This window comes from Falco biarmicus, unplaced genomic scaffold (genome assembly GCF_023638135.1).
Source record: "Falco biarmicus isolate bFalBia1 unplaced genomic scaffold, bFalBia1.pri scaffold_36, whole genome shotgun sequence".
NCBI lineage: Eukaryota > Metazoa > Chordata > Aves > Falconiformes > Falconidae > Falco > Falco biarmicus.
This window is the reverse complement of record NW_026611914.1, coordinates 783,581-807,798: the sequence shown is the minus strand read 5'-3', so window position 1 is coordinate 807,798 and position 24,218 is coordinate 783,581. Positions and strand designations below refer to the sequence as shown.

The 24,218-nt window shown below is 47.6% G+C and overlaps 1 protein-coding gene across 1 annotated transcript; it reads right to left on the bottom strand.

The window, feature by feature from the left end:
• Window positions 1–1,381: 1,381 nt before the first annotated feature.
• On the bottom strand, window positions 1,382–9,293 carry LOC130143512 (heat shock factor protein 5-like). The gene is made up of 4 exons (XM_056326190.1): window positions 9,074–9,293; window positions 8,473–8,853; window positions 5,288–5,662; window positions 1,382–2,633 (listed from the first exon to the last, which is right to left on the bottom strand). Exons 1-4 carry the CDS (start codon window positions 9,291–9,293, stop codon window positions 2,608–2,610), a joined length of 1,002 nt encoding a protein of 333 aa, XP_056182165.1. The 3' UTR covers window positions 1,382–2,607.
• Between the last annotated feature and the right edge of the window lie 14,925 nt (window positions 9,294–24,218).

The window sequence follows — 24,218 nt, the reverse complement described above, 5'->3', positions numbered from 1 at the left end:
CCTCCGGCCTCCTGCCTGGTCCCTGCAGGGGGCAGGGGACCCGTGCTGGGGCAGCAAACACTGCTGTAAAGCCTAAAGGTGTCCCCAGGGGCTGCTCCCAGCTCTGCCTGGGAGCTGCTGCCGACAGATTCACCCACTAGCAAGCAGTTCCTGGTGCAGGAGTGACAGCTGCGTGGAGGAGAACAGGTCTGGGTGTCTAATACCAAGGTCTCCAACATCAGCTGAGCAGCGTTTGTTTTAATGGTTTGGGTTTTTTTTTCTCCCCAGGAGTTTCCATTGTGCCCCAAAGCCATTTTCTGTCAGAAAAGGTGCAGGCACGTGCACGAGACACGGGTGTTTCTCCGTGTTGTAACTGGGAACAAAGGCGGCTTTTCTTTTCATTCCACTTGACGCTGGGTAAGACAAACCTTTGATCTGACCCAGCAGAGCTGTTTTGATGCTCTTGTACGAACACTGGAGGAATTTGCTCCCCCTCTGCTCCTATAGAGAGGAACAGAGCGGTCTCTGCGCACGCCCACTATTCTGTCACAAGCTTGCTCTAAAACACATGGTACCAACAGCCACTGAAAGCCTGAGTGCTTCCAGATTCAGGGATGAGGAAGAAAACTGTGCTGGAGCCTGATGTGAGGAGTACAGGCACAGAAGCCTCCTCTGGAGAGTTCTGCACCATAGCATGACCCCAGGTTCTGGACAAGCAAGGGGTTAAGTTAACCTTCCCTCTCCCGAGTTTGGGAGGAGGAGACTAGTTAAAGAGTAGTTCTAACAGAAAGAGGGAATCTGTCAAACAAAACGCTCAACAGTCCCTGAATTGCTCTTCAATTGCTCAAAAAACGAGGCCAGTTATTTAACCAGTTACAGTCCAGGACCAACATCAGGATTCTCACAAATATACAAAACCTCCCTCCCAAACAACTACGTGGTTCATGCGCTTAATTCCCCCAGTTCTTGACAAGGAGGTTCGGGTCACGGACTCCAAAGGCCTTCAACAAGGGACAACCTATCATTCTAAAAATGCAATTCAAAAATTCTCGAAACTGACAACATTTAAAGTGCGGTCAACACTTAATATGAGTGGGCACCAATTAAGGAGTGCTGCCAACTCTATGCACTAGCACAGGGATGTGCTCTTCCCTACACAGTACGGAGCAGAACAGTCTAGTCTAGGCTTGAGCTATGCAGAGGCTTGATCAGAATACACATCCCTTTCTAGAAAGATACCCAAGAGGAAGATGACTAATCTTTATAACGCTGGCTGAAAGCAACAATGGGAGGTTTGCACCAGCTGATGATTTCCGATCTAGAAACTTCAGTGAAGGCGTCAAGCTACCGATAGAGCAATAAAACAGTAGCCTCAATGCATACACAAAAATGAGATTTTGAGTGCCTACATGCAAGGTAGGTCTCATGCAGCAGAAACAGATGCAGTCAATCTCCTGAGCTTACTTTGTTTTCAAAATAAGACCAAAAAAAAGCAGAGCATGCATTTGCTGCCTTAACAGAGTAACATCTAGAATGCCCCTCACTCCTCATGAGACTTACAACTTTACATACCGGGAAGACCAGCTACAGGTAGACTGAAGTACAATTACAACTTGTTGTACACCACAAGGTATAAGCCAATGAAGATGCTTTATACCAGTCAAATGTCAATAAACTATACTTTCCACAGAAAACAGAGCTTAACAACTATTTACCAGAAACAATCTAAGCGTTTATCTAAATTTAAGCAAAAATCTGCCTCCAGTGGCAATTCTCAAAATACTCTTCTTTGTTGGAGATTAAAGATGGTATGTTACAACCTAAAAAAGCATCCACTTCATCACCACGAATACACCTGCACTACGCATGTTTCCCATGCAAATGAACACCCTAACTTGGCCAACAGGCTGACACATGTCATGCTCATTAACATGGGATACTTTTTCATTCCGTCTTCTTTTTTATATCTTGCTTTACCAAGCAAACCCTTCACTGTCCATTAAAAGCTTAATTAAAGAAGCCTTCGGTTCTTAAGCAGGCAACAATATTGAAAAGCTATCGGTCCAGACCCTAGCATTACTATCAAATATAGTTAGCTCAAGAAAGATGTTGGTTTACCTCCCTTTACCCCTTACCTGCTCTGGACTGAACAATTCTTCCTGAAAAATCATGAGGGAGAACTCAGCTGCGCGGTGATGTGGTTCTTTGCTCCGTTCTTCATCTGCTTCCTGTGTGGTCAGAAGTTCTTGTAGTATTTTAGCAGCAGCAGCAGTTTCTATAGACAGAGTGGTATCGGCAGCACAAAGAATGTCAGAAGGCTGTAACGGAGACAAATCCAGTGCTCCATCTGCTGCCACCAGAAATGACGTGTCTGAAGTTACAGGAGCGAGACATTCCAGCTGGCTTTCCTCAGTTGAAGAAGGTGTGTAACTATTAACAGGCAGTGCCTGATTTCCATTAAGCTCCAGGATTGAATTCTGGCTCTCTACAGGTGCCACTCCCACCTTTTCAGCTTTGCATGATGAATGCACCTCAGCGGCAACCTGAAACATGGCTTCAAGACTGACTTCTGCCTTCTTGTTTTCTTCAGATGTATTACATAGCCAGTCAGACGGCATCAGTTCAGCTTCATAAGATGACTGCATTGGAGGATTCTGGAAAAAACAAAATACAGTGAACTTTTGTATAAAAAATTACCATGACAGGATGTGTATTGATTCTGTTTATCCATTTATCCAAAAGCTTGAAAGATTGTCTGTTATTCTCAGTTAAAATAGCAAGTTTAACCAGAAGAAAAAAAAAACAACTGCTACTTTGTCTTGGTTTTCATTAACCACCTTACTCTTAGCACGCTTCCTTTCTTCTATTCATGGTCTATCCTGGAGAGAAGGTTACTTACCAGGAGCTGGTGTATGCCTGCAGATGCATTGTCTGCACACCCTTTGCACCGCAGGTGTTAAATATACCCAAGCATTCAAATCAGAGACTTCTGGTCTTAGTAGGACCTGTGGGGGTACATTAGAACCACCCTCTTCACGTGCCACATACGTAATAGAAAATGAGAGAGAAAATCCACCTGCCTTCAGCTCCTTCTGAAACTCAAGCATTCCTGTTGTTGTAGTATAAATAAATCAGTATAAACCACAACATTTTTAAGCAAAAGAAAAAGGTCCACGTGCTGTAAATGTGCATATGGACAACACAACTTGAGGAACTCACCGCTTCTTAACCAGTAATACCATTTTCCTCCTCAAGTGATTGTCCCTATATAGGCACATCTACACAAGGGGTGCCCCCCAGGGATGCCCCAGTCCCAGGAGGAGTGGGAGTTCAAATACCGATGACAGCAAATACTGCAAAACTGCCCTGCCTGTCACAGCCTCACATCTGGACTCTCCTGTCATGACAGGGTCCCACAAAGGCACAACCCAAAGTCTGCATCAATCTGCATAAAAACCTGACAGAATTTCAGGTCAGAAACCCTTCTTGTAGAACCTACAGAGACTGCCTTTGCCATCACAGATCAGGTCTGAACACTACTACAATTTTTCACTGTAATGACATCACAGGATGACAGGACACAATCAGCAATCCAGTGATGATTTTTTTAGTAGCATTCATATATATCAAATAACCTTTAAAACAGAACAAAGACAATGAAAGAGTTTTTCAAAAGCAGCAAGTCCCACCCAAGTGAAATGATAGATGACATTTTAACAGCCAGTGTCTGTACTGCTACTTCTTCCGGAGGTGACTCTGTCAAAGGACACTAGAAGGGTCATTTCTTCTGACAAATACAAGTCATACAATGATGTTGAACAGAAACTCAGGTCTATTTAAAATACAGCCTTCTTTTGGAAGAGATCCAGTATGAAGGATTAGTCCTTAGTGCCTGACTATCCTTAGACCTTCTAGCTGAGGTCATGGTTAATGAAAAGCTACTTCCAGAGACAAGTAAATTAGAGAAGAGGAAGCTACAGGATCACCTACTAGGAAAGCCGTATCAGATCAAATGCCAGTGAAGGACTTGGCCTCTCCCTGATGGAGATACCACAAAGAGATGAGATCCCGTCTTCTGGGTGTGTGAAGTCAAGTCCTAGTGTGGATTCGTGTAGATGTGCCAGTTTGTAGATAGCCACAAACTGTGGAGGGTGGGGCGAAACGGAGGGGGAAATAAAACCTGGAATTTGAGAAATTTCGGTTAAGCTAAATCTTTTCATTAAAGGCTAAGCCACCTTTATGTTTTTATGAGATAGGTTCAAACACTATTCCTCTCATTTGATTTTTTTTTCAGTTCTATTTTTTTAAAATGTTAACAAGGTGTTTCATTTCTGTTGCACTGCTTGTTTACTGTCGTAAGTAGTCAGGATTTTAAGATCTGGGTTACCAAACCGTCCAGGAATAAGATCATCCCTGCCAAAAACCAACCAACCAACCAACCAACCCACCCACCCACCCATACTGAATCTGGTAAACCAGTGAGACTGGTTTATTTTGTAATCAAGTGATAAAGTGAGACTGACAATTGTGGCAGAAATAATTTCGAAAAAAGAAAGGAGCCAAGACTTTTGTACTTTCTAGTTTTCAGTGCATAAAAAAATACAACATAAAGAAGCTAAGCAAGAAAAAAAATTTAGATACAAAAATAGTACGAGCAGAATGAAATATTCTACACCAGGAGTCCTCAAACTACGACCCGTGGGCCAGATATGGCCCCCCAGGGTCCTCAATCCGCCCCCCCTGTATTTACAGAAGCCCCACACCACCACCACCCCGCCGGGGGTTGGGGGGGGAAACCAAGCAGCCGCAGATGACTTCCGGCCACCTAATCCACGCACCGGCCCCCTGTTTAGAAAGTTTGAGGACCCCTGTTCTGCGCAATACGTTTGACTGATCTTTAAGGTTTAAAACCTTAACCTGGAAAAACATGAGACCAAGGCCTAGGATACTACTTCTTAACAAGGTCTCAGTGCTTTAATACCATTGTACAAGTTTTGCTTAATTAAAAAAACAAAAATGAAACTTAGCCTCACACCGACTAGTATTGGACAAATGTTTTTCTCCTCGCCCTTTCACCTCAACAGAAAGGCTATCCAGAAAATCACCAGGGGACACGCAAAATCTGGAGGAAGGACACGAATAGCAAACAGAAACTCCTTTTGCTTTAAAGGTCCATCTTCCTTTTAGACTGGACACTTTCTAATTCTCACTTGAGATATGCACATGGCAGAGTATTGTAGAAAAATATTTGAAAGTCTCACTTTAAAATCCATTTTTGAAAAGCAAATGCAGAACTTTTTTTTCATACCTGTTGGATAGCAGGCTTGTGAGTACGGCACTGAAGATGCAGAGCTGCTACAATTTGCAATGGATGCAGCAACGCTTTGAGTCCCTTGCTGAAGTGGCGGAAGAGAAGCCACAGGCTGGAGTGTGTACGTGGCTCCCGTTGGAAGCGTCTGGAGTACCGGAAAGGCAGCCCCTTTATCTGGAAAAGCTGGGGAAGCCCCTTGCCCTGGCAGCAACCCAAGTGGCCCCTGCTGGATCCAAGTGGAAGGGACTGGAGTCGGATCTAATCTTTGTGCCGGTGAAGTGCTGGGGGCTCGGCACGAGGTTGCCGTGTAGGAGTAAGGAGGGAAAACACCTTGACCGTAAAGTTGATGAAACTGTCCTCCAGTCAGCAGTCCTGCAGTGGGTACAAAATAAAGCGAAACAAGTGTTAAGGAAAGGAGTTTTCACAGGCAAAGAAAGGCAATATGAGGAGCCAAGGCTCTACAACATGATTTGGGAAGACTGCCTTTGCTCCAGCATACTTAACCCAGAAAGGAGACTGTACTCTTAGACCCGAGCATGCAGTAACTGCTGTGTGGCACACGAGTGAAGCGCCAACACAGAGGTGTCTGCGTAGCATTCAATCTCCTTCAACTGGCAGTAACGAGTTACCCATATTTAGAAATGGGCCATACATCGGAAAGTGTAGTAACTTACTAAAGCAAACAAAAGCAATTTTGAAAGTACTGTGTGTTAAATCAGACAATACATTTTAAAAAAGGGACATCATAAAGCAAGATTTTACCAAACTCCTCTACTGACAGCTCACAAACAGCTAAGGGAAGGGCAATGTCAAAATCCTCCAAAGGACTTTGCAAGTACTTTATGACAAGTCATTTATTTGGTCAAGAAAAAAAATTCAAAGCCAGTTTTTCCTCAGTCAGCTCAACTAGTTCAGTGCAGACTAAAATATCCCAGACTTTGCCATTTTGTTATTTCCTAGATAGTCCTTTCATTCTTCTCTATTATTTTACAGTTTCCTCTCTCAGACAGTTACTGTTTCATGAAATGGTATTTGCTTTTATACCATGACCAGCCCAATTTCTGTTTTGGTGGCTTTCTTGAAACACTGACAGTAACACCCCGAACGCCTGTGCTCATTGATTTCTCTAAGAACTACTGCATTTGTGACTCCCCTGCAGGATTGCATTTAGCCATGAGAATTACAAGTTTCAGGATGGTTCACGTCAATAGGGTTGATCTAGAAGCCAGGCTTTCTCAGACCTGTAGTTTCCAATTCTCGCTCAAAAGGATTTTTTTTTAAAAATAGCCTCACATTTACCTCTGGCACTCCTCTGACGGAAGCTAATTCAAGAAATCAGTAACATACAGTCATTATTCTGCAAGTTCACATTTAACCGTTAAGAATCACTAAATAAATACCAGCTGACCCTGAAGATTTGCTAAGACTTAACGTATAGGACTGTTTATTCCCTGTTCAGTACTTTCACCATTTATAAACAGAGAAGGAACAGGGGTATGAAAATCCTTTTGTTTATATTTTACCTTTGGATAGGGACATGAAGACTATCTAGTTCTAACACGTAAACAAGACACCACAGGATGCCAAGTTACCCACCTCCCGTTGCCGTACAGGAATTGCTCCTGAATGTTTAACACAGCGTTACATGCTGCAAGACACTGGGAACAGACTGACGCTTTGCAAACACAAGTATCTCTTATCTATCAAATCACCTCACATTTACAGCAAAGACGTGTCCCTAAATAGTCAGTACAGAGCGCAACAGTGCATCGTCAGCCTGTCAGAACTTGACCGCATAGAAACCCCAATGTTTTCCTTGTTCTGTCTTTCTAGAAAATGAGACTCCTAGAGCAAAAACTCTGAAACTGCAGCCATCAAAACAGAGGACAAAAAATGAACAGGTCATCTCTTTCTAATAATTTCCTTTACCAGTGGTCTGCATTACATCAGACAAACCACATGTCATTGAAGTCTGCAATGACTCATCTTAGCCTTAACAACGTTCACATCAAATCATTAATTTAAATGCTTCCTAGCCTCCCTACCGAAATAAGTTCCATCCCTTCTCCGATGCTTCATTTTGTTGTCTTGGTATTGCACGTGCAGTTCCACACACATCACGGAAAACACCACTTGAATTAGATGACAGTTCCTACCCTGACACAGTAACCAAGAGCATGGTGATACCCTACTCTGCTCTAAATGCCAGCCGGTGCTGCAGAGAGCAGTACCGTCAGCTGCTTCTCCCCTTCTCCTGGTCGCACAGTCCTGCCGCTCCTCCTACACCGCGCCTTACAGCTCTGCACCCATGGGGTGCATCACCCGGGTCCAAGAGCCAGCCACAAAAAGGCTGTTAAAGTCTTCTCCGATCGTTGCGCTGAACCAACACGTTGCTGTATCAGCTGCAAGGAAGATGACAGTTAACACGCCACCAAGGGAATGGGAAGCCGGAGTGCTCTTCTGGCAGCAGCCCACAGTTAGAGCAGCCCAAGAGCACTGCAAAGCGAGATATTCACATCTGCCTTACACAGCGCCAGCTACAAAGCTTTCGGGCCGATACAAAACGTGTGGAATAATCCTGAGGGCTCAGACTTGTCTTGGGAAAACTCAGATCCTCTCAAAGAGCGTTAGAAAGAAAGAAAACACGTTGTAGGGCTTTTCAGCAGTATTATTTTCTAATTAGCTCTCACCTACTCATGCAATCCGTTTTAAAAACTGCATAGCTTGTGAATTCTTTTTCAGGAGACAACCGACAAAAATCTTACTACCAGGCCTTGCCTCCTTTGCACAAAACTAACAGGATGCTCTAGTTATCACTTCACATGACTCACTGTTTCGCACACATTTAATGACAGCTTATTAAGCACCCCTACTGATGGGCATCCTTACCGACGGGCAAGAAGCAGTAACGTTCACCTGGTAGAGCTGTGCCAGCTCCACAGAGATCGGGCAAGGGTGTTCTTAGTGTAGTACGCAATGGAGACTGTACTATAGTCTACAGGCAGCCTGAAATACATCTACCTGCATAAACAACAACAGCTTCCCTACACCAGGTGAACTGAGATGCCACCGGCAAGGACAGGTAACCCTTCTCCCTCAGGGGAGTGCCGATTTTCAAAAGCCATGCCACCCAGCGCTTCTCAAAAACCCACCAAGGCCCCACACGGCCCACTCCGACTCACCAGGCCTGTTGGCATTGCTGAGCGTCGAGGGCGGAAGCAGCGGTTGCCCAGCCAGTGGCATGCCAAGCAAGCGCTGGAAGCGGTTGGGTGGGCGGCTGGTCACATCCAGGCCCGCTGCCATCTTCGCCTTGTTGCCTTTTGCCAGGCGCTTCAGGTGGACGAGGAGGGCGGGGTGGTCGCGGTAAAAGTGGGGGCTGCGGAAGCGATGCAGGGGCCCGGTGCAGTTGCCACCGTTGCCTTGTCCACCCTCTGGGCCCGGCCCAGGCCCGGGCCCCACCACACCGCTCCCCGGCAACATCCCCACCTTGCGGAAGCCATAGAGACTGAGCTGTCGCATGAAGCTGCTGAAGTTCGTGGTCTTGAAGAAACCGGCGGCTGCCGCTGCCCCGTCACCACCCGGCGACGTCCCTCGCACGGCACGGCCGCAGCCCCGCCATCCGCCTCAGCCCCGCCATCCTCAGCTCCCCGGTGCCCTCAGGCCCCCCCCAGCTCCCGCCCCCCCCGGCCATTCAGCCCCCCGGGCCATGTCCCTCAGTCCCCCCATCCCCCTCCGCCCCGCCGGTCCCCTCGGCCACCCCCTCCGCCCCGCCGGTCCCCTCACCCCGCCGGCCCTTCAGCTCCGCTGCCACCAGCATCCCCCGTAGTTTCCGTGAGCTACCGGGCGGCTGAAGCTCGGGGCGGCCCCGCCGCCAGCCCGGAGCCGTCCCAGGGGCAGCCTGGAGGTCCTTGAACCACGGCGCGGGCGGGCGCCGGGCCGTGGAAAGCGGCTGCAGGCGGGGCAGAGCGGGGAGCACGCGTTCCGCAGCCCCGCGCCCCGCCATGGCTGCCCGCCGCACCGGGACCGCGCGCGGGAAAGGGGGCGGGGCCGCAGGGCCACGTGACACATCGCATCCCAGGGAGGGGCGGGGCGGGGGCGGGTTCTGCTGAGCAGCCGGACCTGCCCGGGCCGCTGCGCTGTCGCGGGGTGCGGGTGGCGGGGACGGAGGGGGGCGGGGACGGAGGGGACAGAGCGGGGCGCGGGCGGCGGGGGGCTGGGGAGCTGCTCCATGTGCCGGGGGTGCACCGGGCTGGTGCTTACCCCGCCGGGAGGAATGCTGCCGGCAGAGCAGGTGTTGCAAAGTGTCGGCTTAAAAACCACTGGCAGTTCACAAAAGGAAAAGCAAATTTCTAAGGAGCGCAGAGGAACGCGGAACAAATCGGGAATTGTGTCACATTTGCCCTAAAACCCCCCAGACCTGTGCAGTTCTGATCCCCACGCCAGAACAGATCAGGTGGGGTTAAAATGGGGCAGAGAAAATCAGCAGCGAGGGTAAGAACTAGCTTCAGCTGAAGGAAATACTGAAGAAGGAATCTTCAGAGGGGCGGTTATTGTATAAAAACATAGGTAGTAAAGTTGTAGTTAGTGTAAAGGAGGCAAGCACGACTACTGGAGGGTTTCAAATAGGAGAAATCAAATCAGGTACTTAATCACAGGGAAACCGGGGAACTAATTGCCACAGGTTGTTTTGGGTACCACAATGTTACTTGGCTAAGGGAGGATGGGGGGTGTGCGTGTGTGTGAAGAAATAAGAGAGGAAAAAAGAAAAAGAACGAGATTAGCTATATTCACAAAGACCAGAACTCTTAAGCGGCACCTTTGTCACTGCGAGTGCTTGCACTGTGCGCTGGCACAGCTCTGAGGCGGTGCCTGAGCTGCACTGGTGCAGATCTGCCCTCTCCTCTGCCTTGTGCTGTCAGCTGTGACTGCAGGCAGACTGCAGGAACCAGCAGAACCATCCTTACCGCTGCAGAACAGGAATCTGCTATGAACCAACAGGCAAAGAAGAGCAGGGAGCCGGGGAAGGAAGAGTGCGGTGATCTCTCTCTCTGCTTGCATCTTGCCCACAGCTCACCAGCAGTGGCGGAAGAAAATGACATTCCTCTGTCTTGGCTGCCCTCAAAGCAAGGCAGGAGTGAGAAGACTGAGCACCTGTGTGTTTCGTGACCTCAAATACATTATCTTGGAGTTGTCGTAAGATTTCTTAGCAAGAAGGTACAAACCCAAACCTCTTCTTTAACTAAAGTCGTCCTTATTGCTTTGGTTTACAGCACAGCCCCTAACCACCAAGGCAAGTAAAAGCGCAGTAAGTTCCAGAAAGGGGGCAAAATTGAATAAACTGATGGGAAACTGTTCCTATTTTTAAACTGAAAGTAATATCCCTCTGCTCTTCCGCATAGCTGAAGTGAGGAAAATGATGTTTGGGCGGGGTTGCTTAACAGAGTTTCACACTTCAAATTAAACCAGAAGCAGAAATTTTGTCAATGTTGTCATCAAAGCTAAAATCCAGCACCACAGAAGGATGCTGCTTTACCCAAGGAATTAATGGCCTGCGATTCTAGTAAGCTCATGCTGTCATCTTCCCAAGAGGCTTTGCAATTTTTTTCCCCTCGGTAATAATTTATTAAGAATTATGTTGCTCAGTGTAAACAGCTAAAACTTAAGTAAAGCATACTGAACGCAAATCTGAAAAATCCAGAAAAATGTCCACTTCACAAAAAATTCTTCTCGGCATTCCTGAGGTTGTCTTTTGCATTACTTCAGTGAAATGAATCTGGGTTTCTCTCCCCCTGTGCAGCGAGAGTGCCAGAAGACCATGACTACCTGATGGTGGGACAGGTGAGGTTTTTAGTGTATCATCCGTAACTCAGGGCAGAGCCAGCAATACGTAGTCCATAAGTGAAATGCAGAGCATGATTCCCTAGAACCAACACACAGAAACATCGGTCCCTTTGGTACCACTGGCCATTCTTGACTTCAGCCACAAGAGCGGATTCATTTGCCACTTCATGGTCAGTGGGTTAAATTTGGTCCTGAGGACTTTAATCGTTACTTTGCTGTCAAAGATTGTTATTAGCCAAAGGTGATGGGAGCTGCAAGAAGAAATAGCTTATTACTAATTTGTGTCATTGACATATGAACTCAGTGCTTTCCTTCTTTTTCACCCATGTGAACTCAAATTGCTGTTAGCCCGCACGCCCCTGTTTGCCATGTACCATGGCAGTTACTCTCTGGTGTGTGCCTCTCTCACAGCTGTGCCTTTCTCTGCAGCTAGCTTTCTTCCTCCTTCCCTGCTGCGGGACACCAGAGATGTGTCCATTGTACAGACGAGAAGGTGGGCCTTTGCCAGAAATTCATAATCCTCTTCTCCTGCCAGTGCTTAACCTCCATTCCAACCTTTTGTAATAACCTCCTAGTTTTCTGTGTTTCCCTTGCTTATACATATATATATAGTAAAAACCCCTACCAACTGAACGATGTAAATTACACATTTTGCAAACTGATTCTGCAGAGCTGAACAAAAATGGTATTGTTAGCTTGTCTACTGTATGTCAGGGCAAGGACAGCTGCATTTCCATGCGGTGTGCTGACCCTGACTACCATCCAAGGACATACTACTGTTAGTAAAGGCAGCACTTAATCCCTGGAAGGTCTTACCAGGTTAAGTGGAGGATTTTTCATCACCTGGAAAATTTAAATCCATGTGTGCTTTTGTTCAGCTACCAGTTAGTTGAGGAAGCGACCAGTTTACATTATCAAGCCTGTAATTTGAAGAAGGCCAGACACGCTACGTACAGTCACCCTTCCTGGGCTGAAAAAGTCCACCTCTAAATGCATAAGAGGAATGTACATATATACTATAAAGCTGGAAAATAACTGCTCTTACCATGATTATATGCATGTTAGATTTGTGAGTGGTAAGAAGTGTTGCTGTAATTAGTTTCAGTTTTGTTAGGAAGATAACAAAGAACCGTTGAAAAACATTCCCTAGAGAATTAACATTTTGGAAGAAAAGTGATTTTTCTTACTTTTTTTTTCTAGCTAAAGAAATAATCAGCTAGTACAGAAGGATGGATATTATTTTCTTATTGATGTATAGCAGTACAAACCTTTGAGCTCCAGACCTCTTGTAACACAGCTAAGGCAGAGTCTCATACTGCTACATTTTAATTTGTTCTGAGTCAACATAAGTAAACGTTGAGTATTTCTATCCATGTCATCTTAGTTCGGAAGGAAAGAAGGACCTAGATGCTTTGCTAACAAGTCAGATAAGGCGAAACTCAAAACTGTTTTCAGGTTTGACAAATTTTGACAAATAATCTCTATTTTTAATTATGGATGGGATTAGGTCTGGAAGCACGAGCATAGTACAGGACAACCAACTTTCCTACTCAGCTGACTCATCTGAAACTATGAAACATGACAATTTTAGAACGGAAGCCTAAGAACATATCATCAGCCCATTTTTCTCAGTTCTAAGTGATCTTTGAAAAGCATAGTTAACTTCTGTTTCATGTGTTAATACCATATTAAATTGCCTTATTGCTTTGTGACATAGAGAAACTTTGGTGTTGACTTCTCTGATTTATTTCAATATTTTTTTTTTCTTGTAAGCTTGAAAAAAGGATATTCCACTGAAATAAGTTGATTGCAAGCAGTTTCAGTAATTGAATCCCTAGATAGTTGTCTTTATGCTGGGAGGTTTTGTCCCACTTCTAATGGAATTTTAATGCTGACACAGTTTAATTTAAAACTGTTGCCATAAAACATGTTAGAATTCTCTATTTTTGTGGCAGGATCTTTTTTTTCTTTTAATTAAAAAAAAAAACTTTTTAAAAGCTGAGGTTTAAGATGATATTATTACACTAATAAATACTGTAAAATATATTTATGAAAAAGTCTTTAACTAGGCACGGCTTCACTTGGGCAGTGAACTCGGGGAGCTCCAGGACTACTGTAAGGAGCAGGTGGTGTTTGTCCTGAGCCCCTGAACAAGCGAGATGTGAGCAGCGCCATCCGGACAATTGATACTGTGCGCAGCTGTGTCATGGTGGTCACTCCACCGTGCTCGGGCGTCTGAGCGATGCCCCGGCGTGTGTGAACCTTATGCAGAATGAGATAGCGCGCGCCTGCACTTAGCCTAAACTTAGAAATTGACATACATACGCCAGACATGTAAGGTATTTTTGGTTTTTGCCGAGTATAAACGCAGGCAAGCTGCGGGCCCGGGCGAGAAGCCTCACGGATGCGCGGACACACCATGTAGAAATTGTCCCAGTTCCCGAGAGACTCGTGGCACCGGCTGCAAGGGGGCTCCCAGCCGAAGGGCGGGCCTGGATGACGTTCAGGTGTTAATTGGTGATGTATCCTTCTCTTAGACTCTGTCATGCTTTGCAGTAACGATTTGATGCTTCGCTCCTGTTGCTCTTCTATCATATTGTGCATTGGAACCAGTACTGTTTCCTTTTATCATACTGCATGCCATTTTCCTGTATTACACTGCGATCTAATAAATGGCCTTCATTCTTATAGTTGACTTGGAATTCATTTGTGCTTGGTATGCAGTCAATCAGCAAAACAGAGAGCTCGTGGCATGGGTGCTGTGACCAGTCAGAGGAGCGCCCGGCTCTGCTGCTCTGGCCTGTGTGGAGCTGCTGGGGCAGGAGGCGGGGGGAGACGTGTGGGGGTGCACGGCAGGGGGTACCCATGGGGAGGCAGATGCAGGAGGGGCCACAGAAGACACAGGAGGAAGCCTGTGGAAGGGGACGCTGTTGGGGCCGCATTCTGGGCTGGAGGTGCTCCGTGGCTCATGAGTCGAGATAAGGATGGAGCGATCACGCAGCAGGTACTATCGCGGGCAAAACAGACTCTGCTTGGGGAAATTAGTTCAGTTTACTACCACTCAAATCAGAGCAGGATAATGAGAAATAAACCCAAATCTGAAACACCTTCCTGCCAGCCCTCACTTCTCTTGGGCTTAACTTTACTCCCAATTTCCCTGTCTCCTCCCGCCGGGGGAGGGAGAAGGGCAGCTGCGGTCAGTTCATCACATGTTGTTTATGCTGCCGCTTCTTTCTCAGGGGGAGGACCCCTCACACCCTTCCCCAGCTCCAGTGGGGGTCCCTTGTGGGGTCACAAGTCCTGCCAGCAAACCTGCTCCAGCGTGGGCTCCCCTCTCCACGGGTATGCAGGTCTTGTCGGAAGCCTGCTCCAGCGTGGACTTCCTGTGGGGTCACAGCCTCCTTCAGGCATCCTGCTCTGGCGTGGGGTCCTCCCAGGATGCAGGTGTACAGAATGTGGTGTCATGACAACGTGATGATGCAACAATGTGCGCTTGTTCTATATAGCATCTTGCTGGGAGACCGGCCGTGGTGGCCACAGTTGGGTGCCTCTGGAGCAAGGGGTGCCAGCGCAGGATCAGAGCTCCAGGAGAGCTCTTGGAAGGAGCCATGGAGCACCGTCTCTCTGGTGGTGCGCGAAATGTAGATGCACAGCTGAGTGCACTGAGGAAGAGGGGAGAGGTGAGCAACCAGCCGATGGGGAGGGCTCAGCCTGGGAGCCTGGAACATGCAGGCCTGCCCCAGGGGCTCAGGAAGTGCCTGGGGAGCTGACAAGGATGGAAAGCTGGGCGGAAGCAGGGAGGGTCTGCAGGCAGCCTTGCCTCTCTGCCCAGCGTGGCTTACGGCTAAGCAGGCGGGAGGGGTTGCTGCAAAAGGACACAGACATGGGTTGCAGAAGGGATGGGAGTTGTGGGGAGGGGGGCAAGGAAGCAGAGAGCAGCTTTTGACTGGGCTGCTCTTGGCACTCCCCGTGGTTGGAGTCTTCCAAGAACCTTGCGAGCGCTGTGCAGCAGGCTTACGGAGATAGTGCCTCAGTGCCCACGTCTCCCTCTTTCTAGCTCGGCAACAGGAGACAGCCACTGGCAGAAGGAGCTACTAGGCTGCTGAACCTCCCACTTGGGGTCAAGATCCCCGTGTCGCCTAGCTCCAGGCCTGTCTTCTACAGGACAAGGCTGGGGGAAAAGGTAAAGTAAGTAGAAAGGGGTAGAAAAGCTCTCTGCTTTGATGGTGTCCCCACCATTCCAAGAAGTCCTTGTGGCCACCTACTCGACAGCGAGCGCTGTAGCCCTTCCACGTGGCAGCACTGGAGAGTAGAGGGAAGCTCCTGACTCCCTGGTGTGGTGATCAAGAGGAGGACTTGTGGGTTTTCTGGACCGGTTTCCGGCACTGTGAAAGTGTGTGGCCCGGGCCCTGTCTGCAGTGTGTCCAGGTCTTTCCCCCAGCCCAGCCCAGCCCAGCCTGGCCCCCACAGTCTGGCTGTGGTGCTCTCCGTGCATTCAGAAGGATGGAGCAGAGCGCTGGTCTTCAAGTGACCTTTACCTTTTCACAAGCACCGCCTGGCACCTTTCAGCTGTACTCTCCTGCCTCCTTTACACTCTGGAAAATCTCTCCTACAGCTTCACCAGCCCTCTGGTTATTTCAATCTGGGAGATCCGTACTGCCGCCTACTGAGCACAGAATACAAGAGCCTGCATGACCCGCACCTGCGGGCCTACCACCAGCGCCAGGACAACCTGCAGAGGCTGAAGAGAGAGGGTTACATCACCAGTGACAACAAAGTAGGTCTGGACATGGGGCTGATAAAAGCAGCCCCCCTCAAGCAGGCTTCCCAGAGTGCTTGCTGCAGCTGCCTGTTGCTGGTGGGGAGCACAGGGCTGTGGGGCTCGTTTCCCTGGGAGCAGAAGCAGCGCCAGCATCCCTCTGGCAAGTCCCACTCCGGCTCTTCTCAGGCCGCCTTGCACTGCCTGAGTGTTGAGGAGGCAGCCGGTGCGAGGCCTGGCGCTGCGGCTAGGAGCACCGCTCAGCCATGGCGTGGTGGAAGAGTCAGGGGCCCTGCCGCCGGGAAGGGGAGGGGAGGGCGAGCAGAGGAGCATCTCCCCTCCTGCTGGGTTTGGGCTGTTTTGGGGAAGGCAGTCTGCGTAGCTGGCTGGCAAATTCTTGAGGGATGTCTCCCCTCATCTCTCCATAGGTGGTTTGCACTCTGAAGGAGTTCAACGATTACAGGCAGTATCTGACCACACTCAAGCTGGAGGCAGAGAAGATGTTCATCCGAGAGGAGGTAGAGCAAAGCGGAGTGTTCGTGGATGCCGCTCAGCGGCACGGTGCCGAGGGCTGGGGCTTTACTTGTGGCACCTTGGGGAGGCGGTCAGTGCAGGAGAGGTGAGGGCTGTGCTGCCGGGCTGGGCTCTGCAGCGGCTGAGCTAGTGCAGGGCGCAGGCAGGAAAGTCACATGTAAGCATGCAGAGCCCCGAGGGCCGCGTTTCTCTTCTGCCCTCCTTGCGTGGCTGGAGCAGAGCGCTGCCCTGGGCCTGTGGGATGCCTTAGCACATGCGGGCAGGAGTGCTCATCCAGGCAACAGCAAGCCACAACTTGGTGTCACCTTTCAGAAAAAGCTTTGGGAAGACCTGGCCAAATTAGAGGGTACCTCCAAACCGCCAGGACGGACTGATGTTTCTTGCCTGCGAGAGTGGTTGCTGCAGGAGCAAAGAAGGAGTTTGCCAGCTGCAAAGAAGAGGCAGAGGTAAGAAAAGGCCAAGTAACGCTTGCTCTTGAAGGGGGCCCGTGATCCCCGATCAAAGTCCTGGAGCCTCACGTTCCAGTAAACGCACGAAGCCCAGCGGTGGAAGGAGCCTGTGCTGGCTGCGAACCCATCGGCGGGGTCTGTGTTTGGAGCCTTGGACAGGCAGCTGTAAGCTGCTGCAGGGACTGCTGGAGCAGCGCAACACGTAGCAGGATGACAGGAGTGGCTGAGCAGAAAATGGCCTGTGCAAGACGGACAGAGCGGCTCCTTCTCAGATGCCTGCCTTTCTCTTGACAGGCATCTCACCGTGATCGAGAAGCGGATTGAAGGACTGGAGGCTCTTGAGAAAGAGCGACGCCGCCTCCAGCAGCTTGAGGGCCAAGAACAGCAGCAGCAGGGAAAGAGGAGACAACCAGGCAGCCAGAGCAGCTCCAAAAAGCCTGCCAGCAAAGGGAGGCCAGTGAGTAGGAGCCGGTTGGATGCCGGGGGCTGCCTCTGCTGTGCAGCAGTGCGTTGGTAGCCGGGCCTTGGGAGAAGGTGCTGCCACGCACACAGGTGCTCGGGGCTTGCAAGCAGTGCTTGGCTGCTGAGGAGGTGGCAACTGGCTGGTGTGCCATGTGTCCTCACCTGAGGGTGGCTGTCAGATCCTGGGTCTGCTCTGCCAGCCCACTGGGTTGTAACCCGTTCCTTGCCTCGCCGGGGACTAGCTCGTCTCCCTCCTTCTATTATTTCTTTTCCCCTGTGCGTCTTGGATATGAGGCACTAGCCCTTTGTGATGCAAAAGTGTGCCTGGGCACTCTGAGTGGTCCCGTCTGTGCACAGACTCACATTTAGCATGAACCTGTGAGCTGCACTCAATGGGCTTAGCGTCCATGGTGCTGGTTTCACATGCGGGTGAAAACTCTGGTTTTCATCCAAAGACTTCTGCATCCAAAGGTGCAGCACCCCTGAACCTGACAGTGCCGGTGATGGGACATTTGTGAGTTGGTTTGCTCTTCAAGGAGGTCTTTGATCAGCTTAGTGGAGAGCCTGCTGTTGCCCGGTTCTCCTTAGCAGGGTGCCCGTTAAAAGCTGCCTGGCTCCATGCCCTGCAAGAGCCTCTCTGGAAGCGTTTCTGCATAGTGTGGGGTGGTATCTGTGCCAGGGTGAAGGCTTCGGCTCCTTCTGCCATGGCAGTCAAGCTGTCAAGCTGCAAAAGAGCATTTGATGGGAGAGGACAACTTTGGGCTGCTGCCAGGCTCTGTTCTCGACTCGTGACTTCTTCCCCACTTTGCGTGAGGCTGGCAGCCTGCGGTGGACTTTCAGAGCTCCTCCTGTCCCAAGAACACTTCCTTGGGCTGGCAGCTTACAGCCAGGTCATGCAAGGAAAAGGATCATTTCCTTCTGTGCTCTCAAAACCTGCGTGTGCCAGGCGGCATGCAGGGAAACCAGATTTTTTCAAGCTTGACTGCTAGGGACTTGTCTGGACGTGGGTCTTGGGAGGAAGCGGAAAGCAAACCGAGGTGAAGGAACACCACTGACTCATCAGCTGTTCCCCATTTTAGCGTTCCAAGCCTGCCGGACAAAAAGCATCTAAGAGCACACCGCCTAGGCTGCTGAACTATGGTGGCAGAAGACCAGGAGCTTCAAGAGATGGCTGAGACCGTGGTCCAGGAAGTGCTGAAGCGGGTGAAGTGAAGCTGTGCAGGAATTGTTCCTGAATGTTTAACAGAGTTACATAGGACTTTCAGGGACTGCTAGCACTACACAAAACTGGCTTGAGTGCTTGGGCAATCGGAATTAGTTCAGACTTGATTTCTTTTTGAAATAACACGGCTGATTATCATTCCTTATTACAAATAAAAGCAGTCCTAAGTAGTTTGCTTTAAAGGTCAGAAAGTTTTTCTTCTTTTTTCTTGCACGTTTATTTCCTCCATTTCCTGTTACCTCTTGCTTCAGTTCCACAAGGAAATACTGACAGCTTAATAACCATGGTAATAGCAATAATCAAACAGCAGGGCTGCTATTAAAAAAAAAACAAAACAAAATGAGGTGAGGGCAGGAAAAAAAAAAAAATCGCTGAAATCCAACATGTAGCCTCAGTTCACATCTATGATAAAGCAGCGGGGAAGTATTGAGCTAATGGTTGTGAGCTGCCAGCACTGCTGTTGCAGAAGATAGCAGGAGGTCTCTCAAAAGACTCGTTCCTACCCAAGGATACTGATTCATCACACTAATCCAAACCCCACTTAAGAGAACCCTAATGAAAAATGGGTAAGAAGTTGTACCCGAGCTCCCTGTTTTGTAACCAACTGTGATGAGAGTGTAATACAAACCTCTGAAACCCCGATTTCAGAAACCTGGTGAGATACACCATCATCAGCCACCATGTCTGGGTATAACCACCTATGCCCCCTTGCCATTCCACGCAGTAATTCTCTGCAGCTTTTCCTGGAGAGCAAACTGCAGCCAACCAACCAGTTAGTTACCGGCCTGGTCTGCCCGTGTTCCAGGCAGGGGCACCTAACACTTTCAGCAGCTCAGGTGCGTACTGTACAAGCCCAGCAGCTGGCCTCCAAGACCCAGAAACTCCACCTGTCTTAATCTCTCCTAAACTTAAAAGCGATGCTCTCTGCAAGACCCAGTAAGGAACAGCACAAGGTTTAAGCTTCCTTGTCCGAGAGTGCCAGCTTTTCCTTCTGAGACCACAAAGCACCGTCTGGATCCAACGAAACGGGGCTGGTAACCAGCTTGCTGACTGCTAGTGCGCCGATACGGTTCGCTGTCTTCGGGACTGGTCCAGCAGTTTCGTATAGGCTCTGCCACTCCTATCTAGCAGCACACAGCGGGACCAAACAGCCTAAAACGCCCCGCAAACCACGCTTCAACAGCATCGCACTGAATTCCTGCAACTGGTGGAAGGTATTGAGTGGAACGATAGGAAATACACCATGCAATAGTTCTATTTTTTGTGAGGAACAATAAAAATGCTTAGCGAGCCAGGGCTGATGAATTTTACCGCTTTTGAGGATTTGTGCAAGTGGTTACTGATGGATGATCAATACACCAGCAGGGCAGGATGCTCAATACTGCAGCTTGCCACATCCCCCAGCAGACGTTTGGGGAAGTATATGCCCCAGAACACACAAAAGGCAAACTGATTATTCCCCACAGCTCAGCAAGAACCGCAGGCAAACTGCTGTCTTCTGTACCACCTGCACAGCCTGTCACCACGTTCCAGGAGAAATGACCTATGCTATGCTAAGACTCAGAAATCTCTAGAAGTCCCGTTGATCCACGCGGTACGATAGCTGTGTTACCCTGCTCAGAGACAGCCGGTTACTGACCTGGTGGAACTGATACAGGGCACTGCTCGCCTTTGGCCTTCTCACGCAGGGGATCGCCTTCCCGCAGTCTCTGCCCAGATGCTCGGCAGCTTTTTGCTGGGGGTTTCCAGGAAACAAAGCAACCACTAGCAAGTGGCCTAAAGCTCTTCTGACTCCACACACTGCCCACGGACTTGCTTCTCCAAACAACTGAGTTTTACTAGACCCTTTGGACACTGTATATTATCCTTCAATCTAGCCACAACACCACCTTTGACAACTCCTTTGGAATGATTTACTACCCCATGGATCTCGGCCTTCCGAGATAAGCTATTTAGTTGTGACTTCCCATCGCTCAGACGGATCCTCGCGTCCTGGATGAAAAAAGCAGCTCACGATCAAAGTGAGAGGACAAAGATGCACGGTGTGAAAAATAAATACTACAATATCGACGGCATGACTGGCTGTTGGCTATTTATAGCCTTACACTAATGTGTTATCCTGGCCATAACCTGCCCATCTTGGATAAGCTTATTTTTTTAAAAAACTCATGAATAAAAGACAAAGGTTGAAATTTGCAAGACAGGAAACTGGATGATCAAGCTTGGGTAGGTCAACCCTTTTTCAACACACATAAGCATAACTTGCTTCGCTTGTCCTCTGGGAGGGGGGAAAAAAGTATATGTGTCATGCTGTAATAGAAAAGGAAGCCCTTGCACTCTTACTAAATTAAAGATCTTCTGATATCTGGTAAGCCAGGCCCTCCAAATAAGGTGCAGTTTCCACTAGAATTGCATAACGCATTTACAGGAAGTACTGGAGTTATCTTTAATAAGAGATCTCTGAGGCGGGGCCCATTCCAAAAAGTCACCTTAGTTTTTCTCGTTCAACAAATGAAACTCAGGACTGCAGGAAGCTGTCCGGGACAAAGAAGTGGAGCTGCTTCTCAGTATTTTCATAATATTAAAGAATCTCTTTTTGTCCAGGCAAGAGCATTCTTCCAATACAAATGCAGGCTCATTAACTAAAAGTGATTCTGGTGAAGTCAAGCAAAAAAACACTCCACTGATGAGGACACCCACTATGCTGCTACCCTGAAACCTAACCTGAATTACAAAACTACCCGTTTAACATTCAGTGGTTCTTTGAAATAGGTATTTGTAAACCACATCACTTTCACTTTATCAAGCAGATCAATTTTCAAATTTATATCCTTAATTTCACAAGCGTACAAACCTGCAGTTCATTCATACAGTCTCCTTCGCTTTCACCTCCTTTCAGTAGGCTACGCTCACCTGGACAAAGCTGTCGTGGGTGCACGCTGAAGCAGCAGGACCAGCACAGCCAGCCAGAGGATCTGTGTGGGCTGCTGCTGAACAGCTCTGCGGTGTGGCTGCAAGAATTCAAACACAGCTATCAGACTGCCGGAACCTGTGTCTGCTGTGCAGTTCTATTGCTTACTTTGATTAAACATTTCAATAATCACACAGTAAGCGCAATTCCAGAAATTTATTGTTACCTTCCAAGTGATTTTAAGACCAATTTCTTAATCTTAAAAATACTTATTTTAAGATAGTATAGATATATTAAAAATATATATTGTAAAATTGATAAAACACACACATACATGCAGAAACTTCATCATCAGTCTTTTCTGTCTTAATATCACCTTTTTGATTTGGCTGCTTGAGTTTCTTGTCACAATACACCACAAAGTGTATTCACATAGCTGAGCCTAGGTGTTCATACACACATACACACTTGTGACCATGTGAATTTTAAGACTTACAAAGAAAATAGATTATCTTGACCGAGAGTGTATCATTCAGAAGAATATAATGACTACCCCTAAACTACCACTCACCAGAAAGGTTTTCATATGTAAATGAACCCTACAGGCACAGATGTATGCCAAAGGTGCGATTGGACTTGCACTGCCAGGTGGCACCAATAACTAATAATGTCTCACATGGTCTCCATGACTGATTTTTCATTATTAGACACTCTCAGATGATGAAGCTTCAACGCATTTCTTTCACCCGATTCTACTACTGTCAAAGGTTTTGCAGATAGCCGAAAGTAAACAGAACTAAATCCTTAAACTAATTATGGTCTAAGGCTAGTGGGGAAAAAAAGACTTAGACGAGCATATTTTATTTTACTGACTTTTCAATAAGTATCATAATGAAAAACCAGGGAAATCTTTTTGTCACGGAAGTTAACAAACAAGTTTGAATACACATAAAAAGAAATCTTTTCAGAAAGTTCTACTTTGATTTCATTTAATGGGACTTCAAAAGTGAAATGAAAAGAGTCAAGAATAAGATTGAACATACATTCTTCAGTTCTCTCACTTATTAAATACGTATCTTAAAATTAACTATCACTTTCCAAACAAACTAATCTTACTGCTGTGCTCTCATGATGAAGGAAACCAGACTTTTTCATGTGGACATCTGAAGAAACACGCTTTCAGCATTCTGTATGTTATAATAGACAGAATTCTGTATGTTATAATAGACAGAAGAAAGGATAGCGGAGAGATTAAGAGATACACAGGCACAGAAGTAAAACCACTGAGACAGTCCTAGAGTGAGAGTGAAAATTAAAAGATTTAGCATACTCCAGTGAAATGTCACTTACACTCTCAGAAACGCTAATTAATTCACTGGAGGTTTCAAACGCCTCAGATTCCCTAAGTTTCTATATTTTAGTTTTGATTACACCTTGCAAAATTTGGTATGTTTTCACCGCGTTCTCACACCCACCTCCCACCCCAGAAGATTCTACCTGAGCAACATAGCCAAGTTATCCTTTAAACTTAAAGCAACGAGCGTCATCCAGTGAGAGAGATCTCCATATTCATGTCTAAATCTACGCTGGTCTCCCTCAGCTCCCCTACAGGCAGTACTTCAAAACAGGCACTTCCAGGACACCAGTAATCTCACCCCAAGACAAACTCTAAACCGAGCAACGTGAATCGCGCCCAAGACGCCCCTTTTCTTCCCTTGACTACGGGAGAGGGCTGGGGCCTTAGCTGAGATAGAGACAACTACAATTCATCATGATGAGTTTCAGCCTATGCTCTGTAACCAATAGAAACGCAAAGCGGGGACCACCTCCCACCTGCCACCTTAATGAAGCAAGTATTCTGGATGAGGCTTGGAGCAACCTGGACTAATAGAAGGTGTCCCTGCCCACGGCAGGGGGGGGGGAACTTGCTGATCTTTAAGGTCCCTTCCAACCCAAACCATTCTATGACTCTCAGGACACCTGCTCCTGGGAGAAGACTTGATAGTTAGCAGCTGGTGAGGCAGGCTCCACACTCTGGCCACCACAGTAATCTCTGCATAAGGGGCACAAGGCAGAAGTTGCCTGTCTCTTAAACATTTAAGTGTGTCTACAAGAAACGCGCAGCTCCTCAGAACCCTTCCTTGACAAAAATGACGTTATGGAAACTGTTGATTATTGTCTGAAATGTTCTCAGCAGAGGTCTCAGAAGAGATGCACAAAAGATGTAATGATTTCACTGTGTAGGATTTCTAAACAGGGATAGCTAGCTGTCTCTGTGAAGGTGCGGCTGCCAAAGGAGGAGCAGGCAGAAGGAGAGAATAGTAACTGAGCTTTAGTTTGTTCAAGGAAAGGGTCATTGTTCTGAATTTCAGAAGTTTTAGGGAAATTGAACAAAAAACACCACAAAACAACAACAAACAGACCACCACTCCCCAGAAAATAACCCATCATGGGATTTTTCCAATTCAAGGTAAGGGCAAGGAAAAGAACAGTAATTTGCTTCAACTCCTCTTCTGAGGAATAAAAACACTGAAGTGAGACTGATTTATTTTGTAATCAAGTGATTAAGTGAGACTGACAATTGTGGCAGAAATAATTTCGAAAAAAGAAAGGAGCCAAGACTTTTTGTACTTTCTAGTCTTCAGTGCATAAAAAAATACAACATAAAGAATCTAAGCAAGAAAAAAAAATTTAGATACAAAAATAGTACGAGCAGAATGAAATATTCTACACCAGGAGTCCTCAAACTA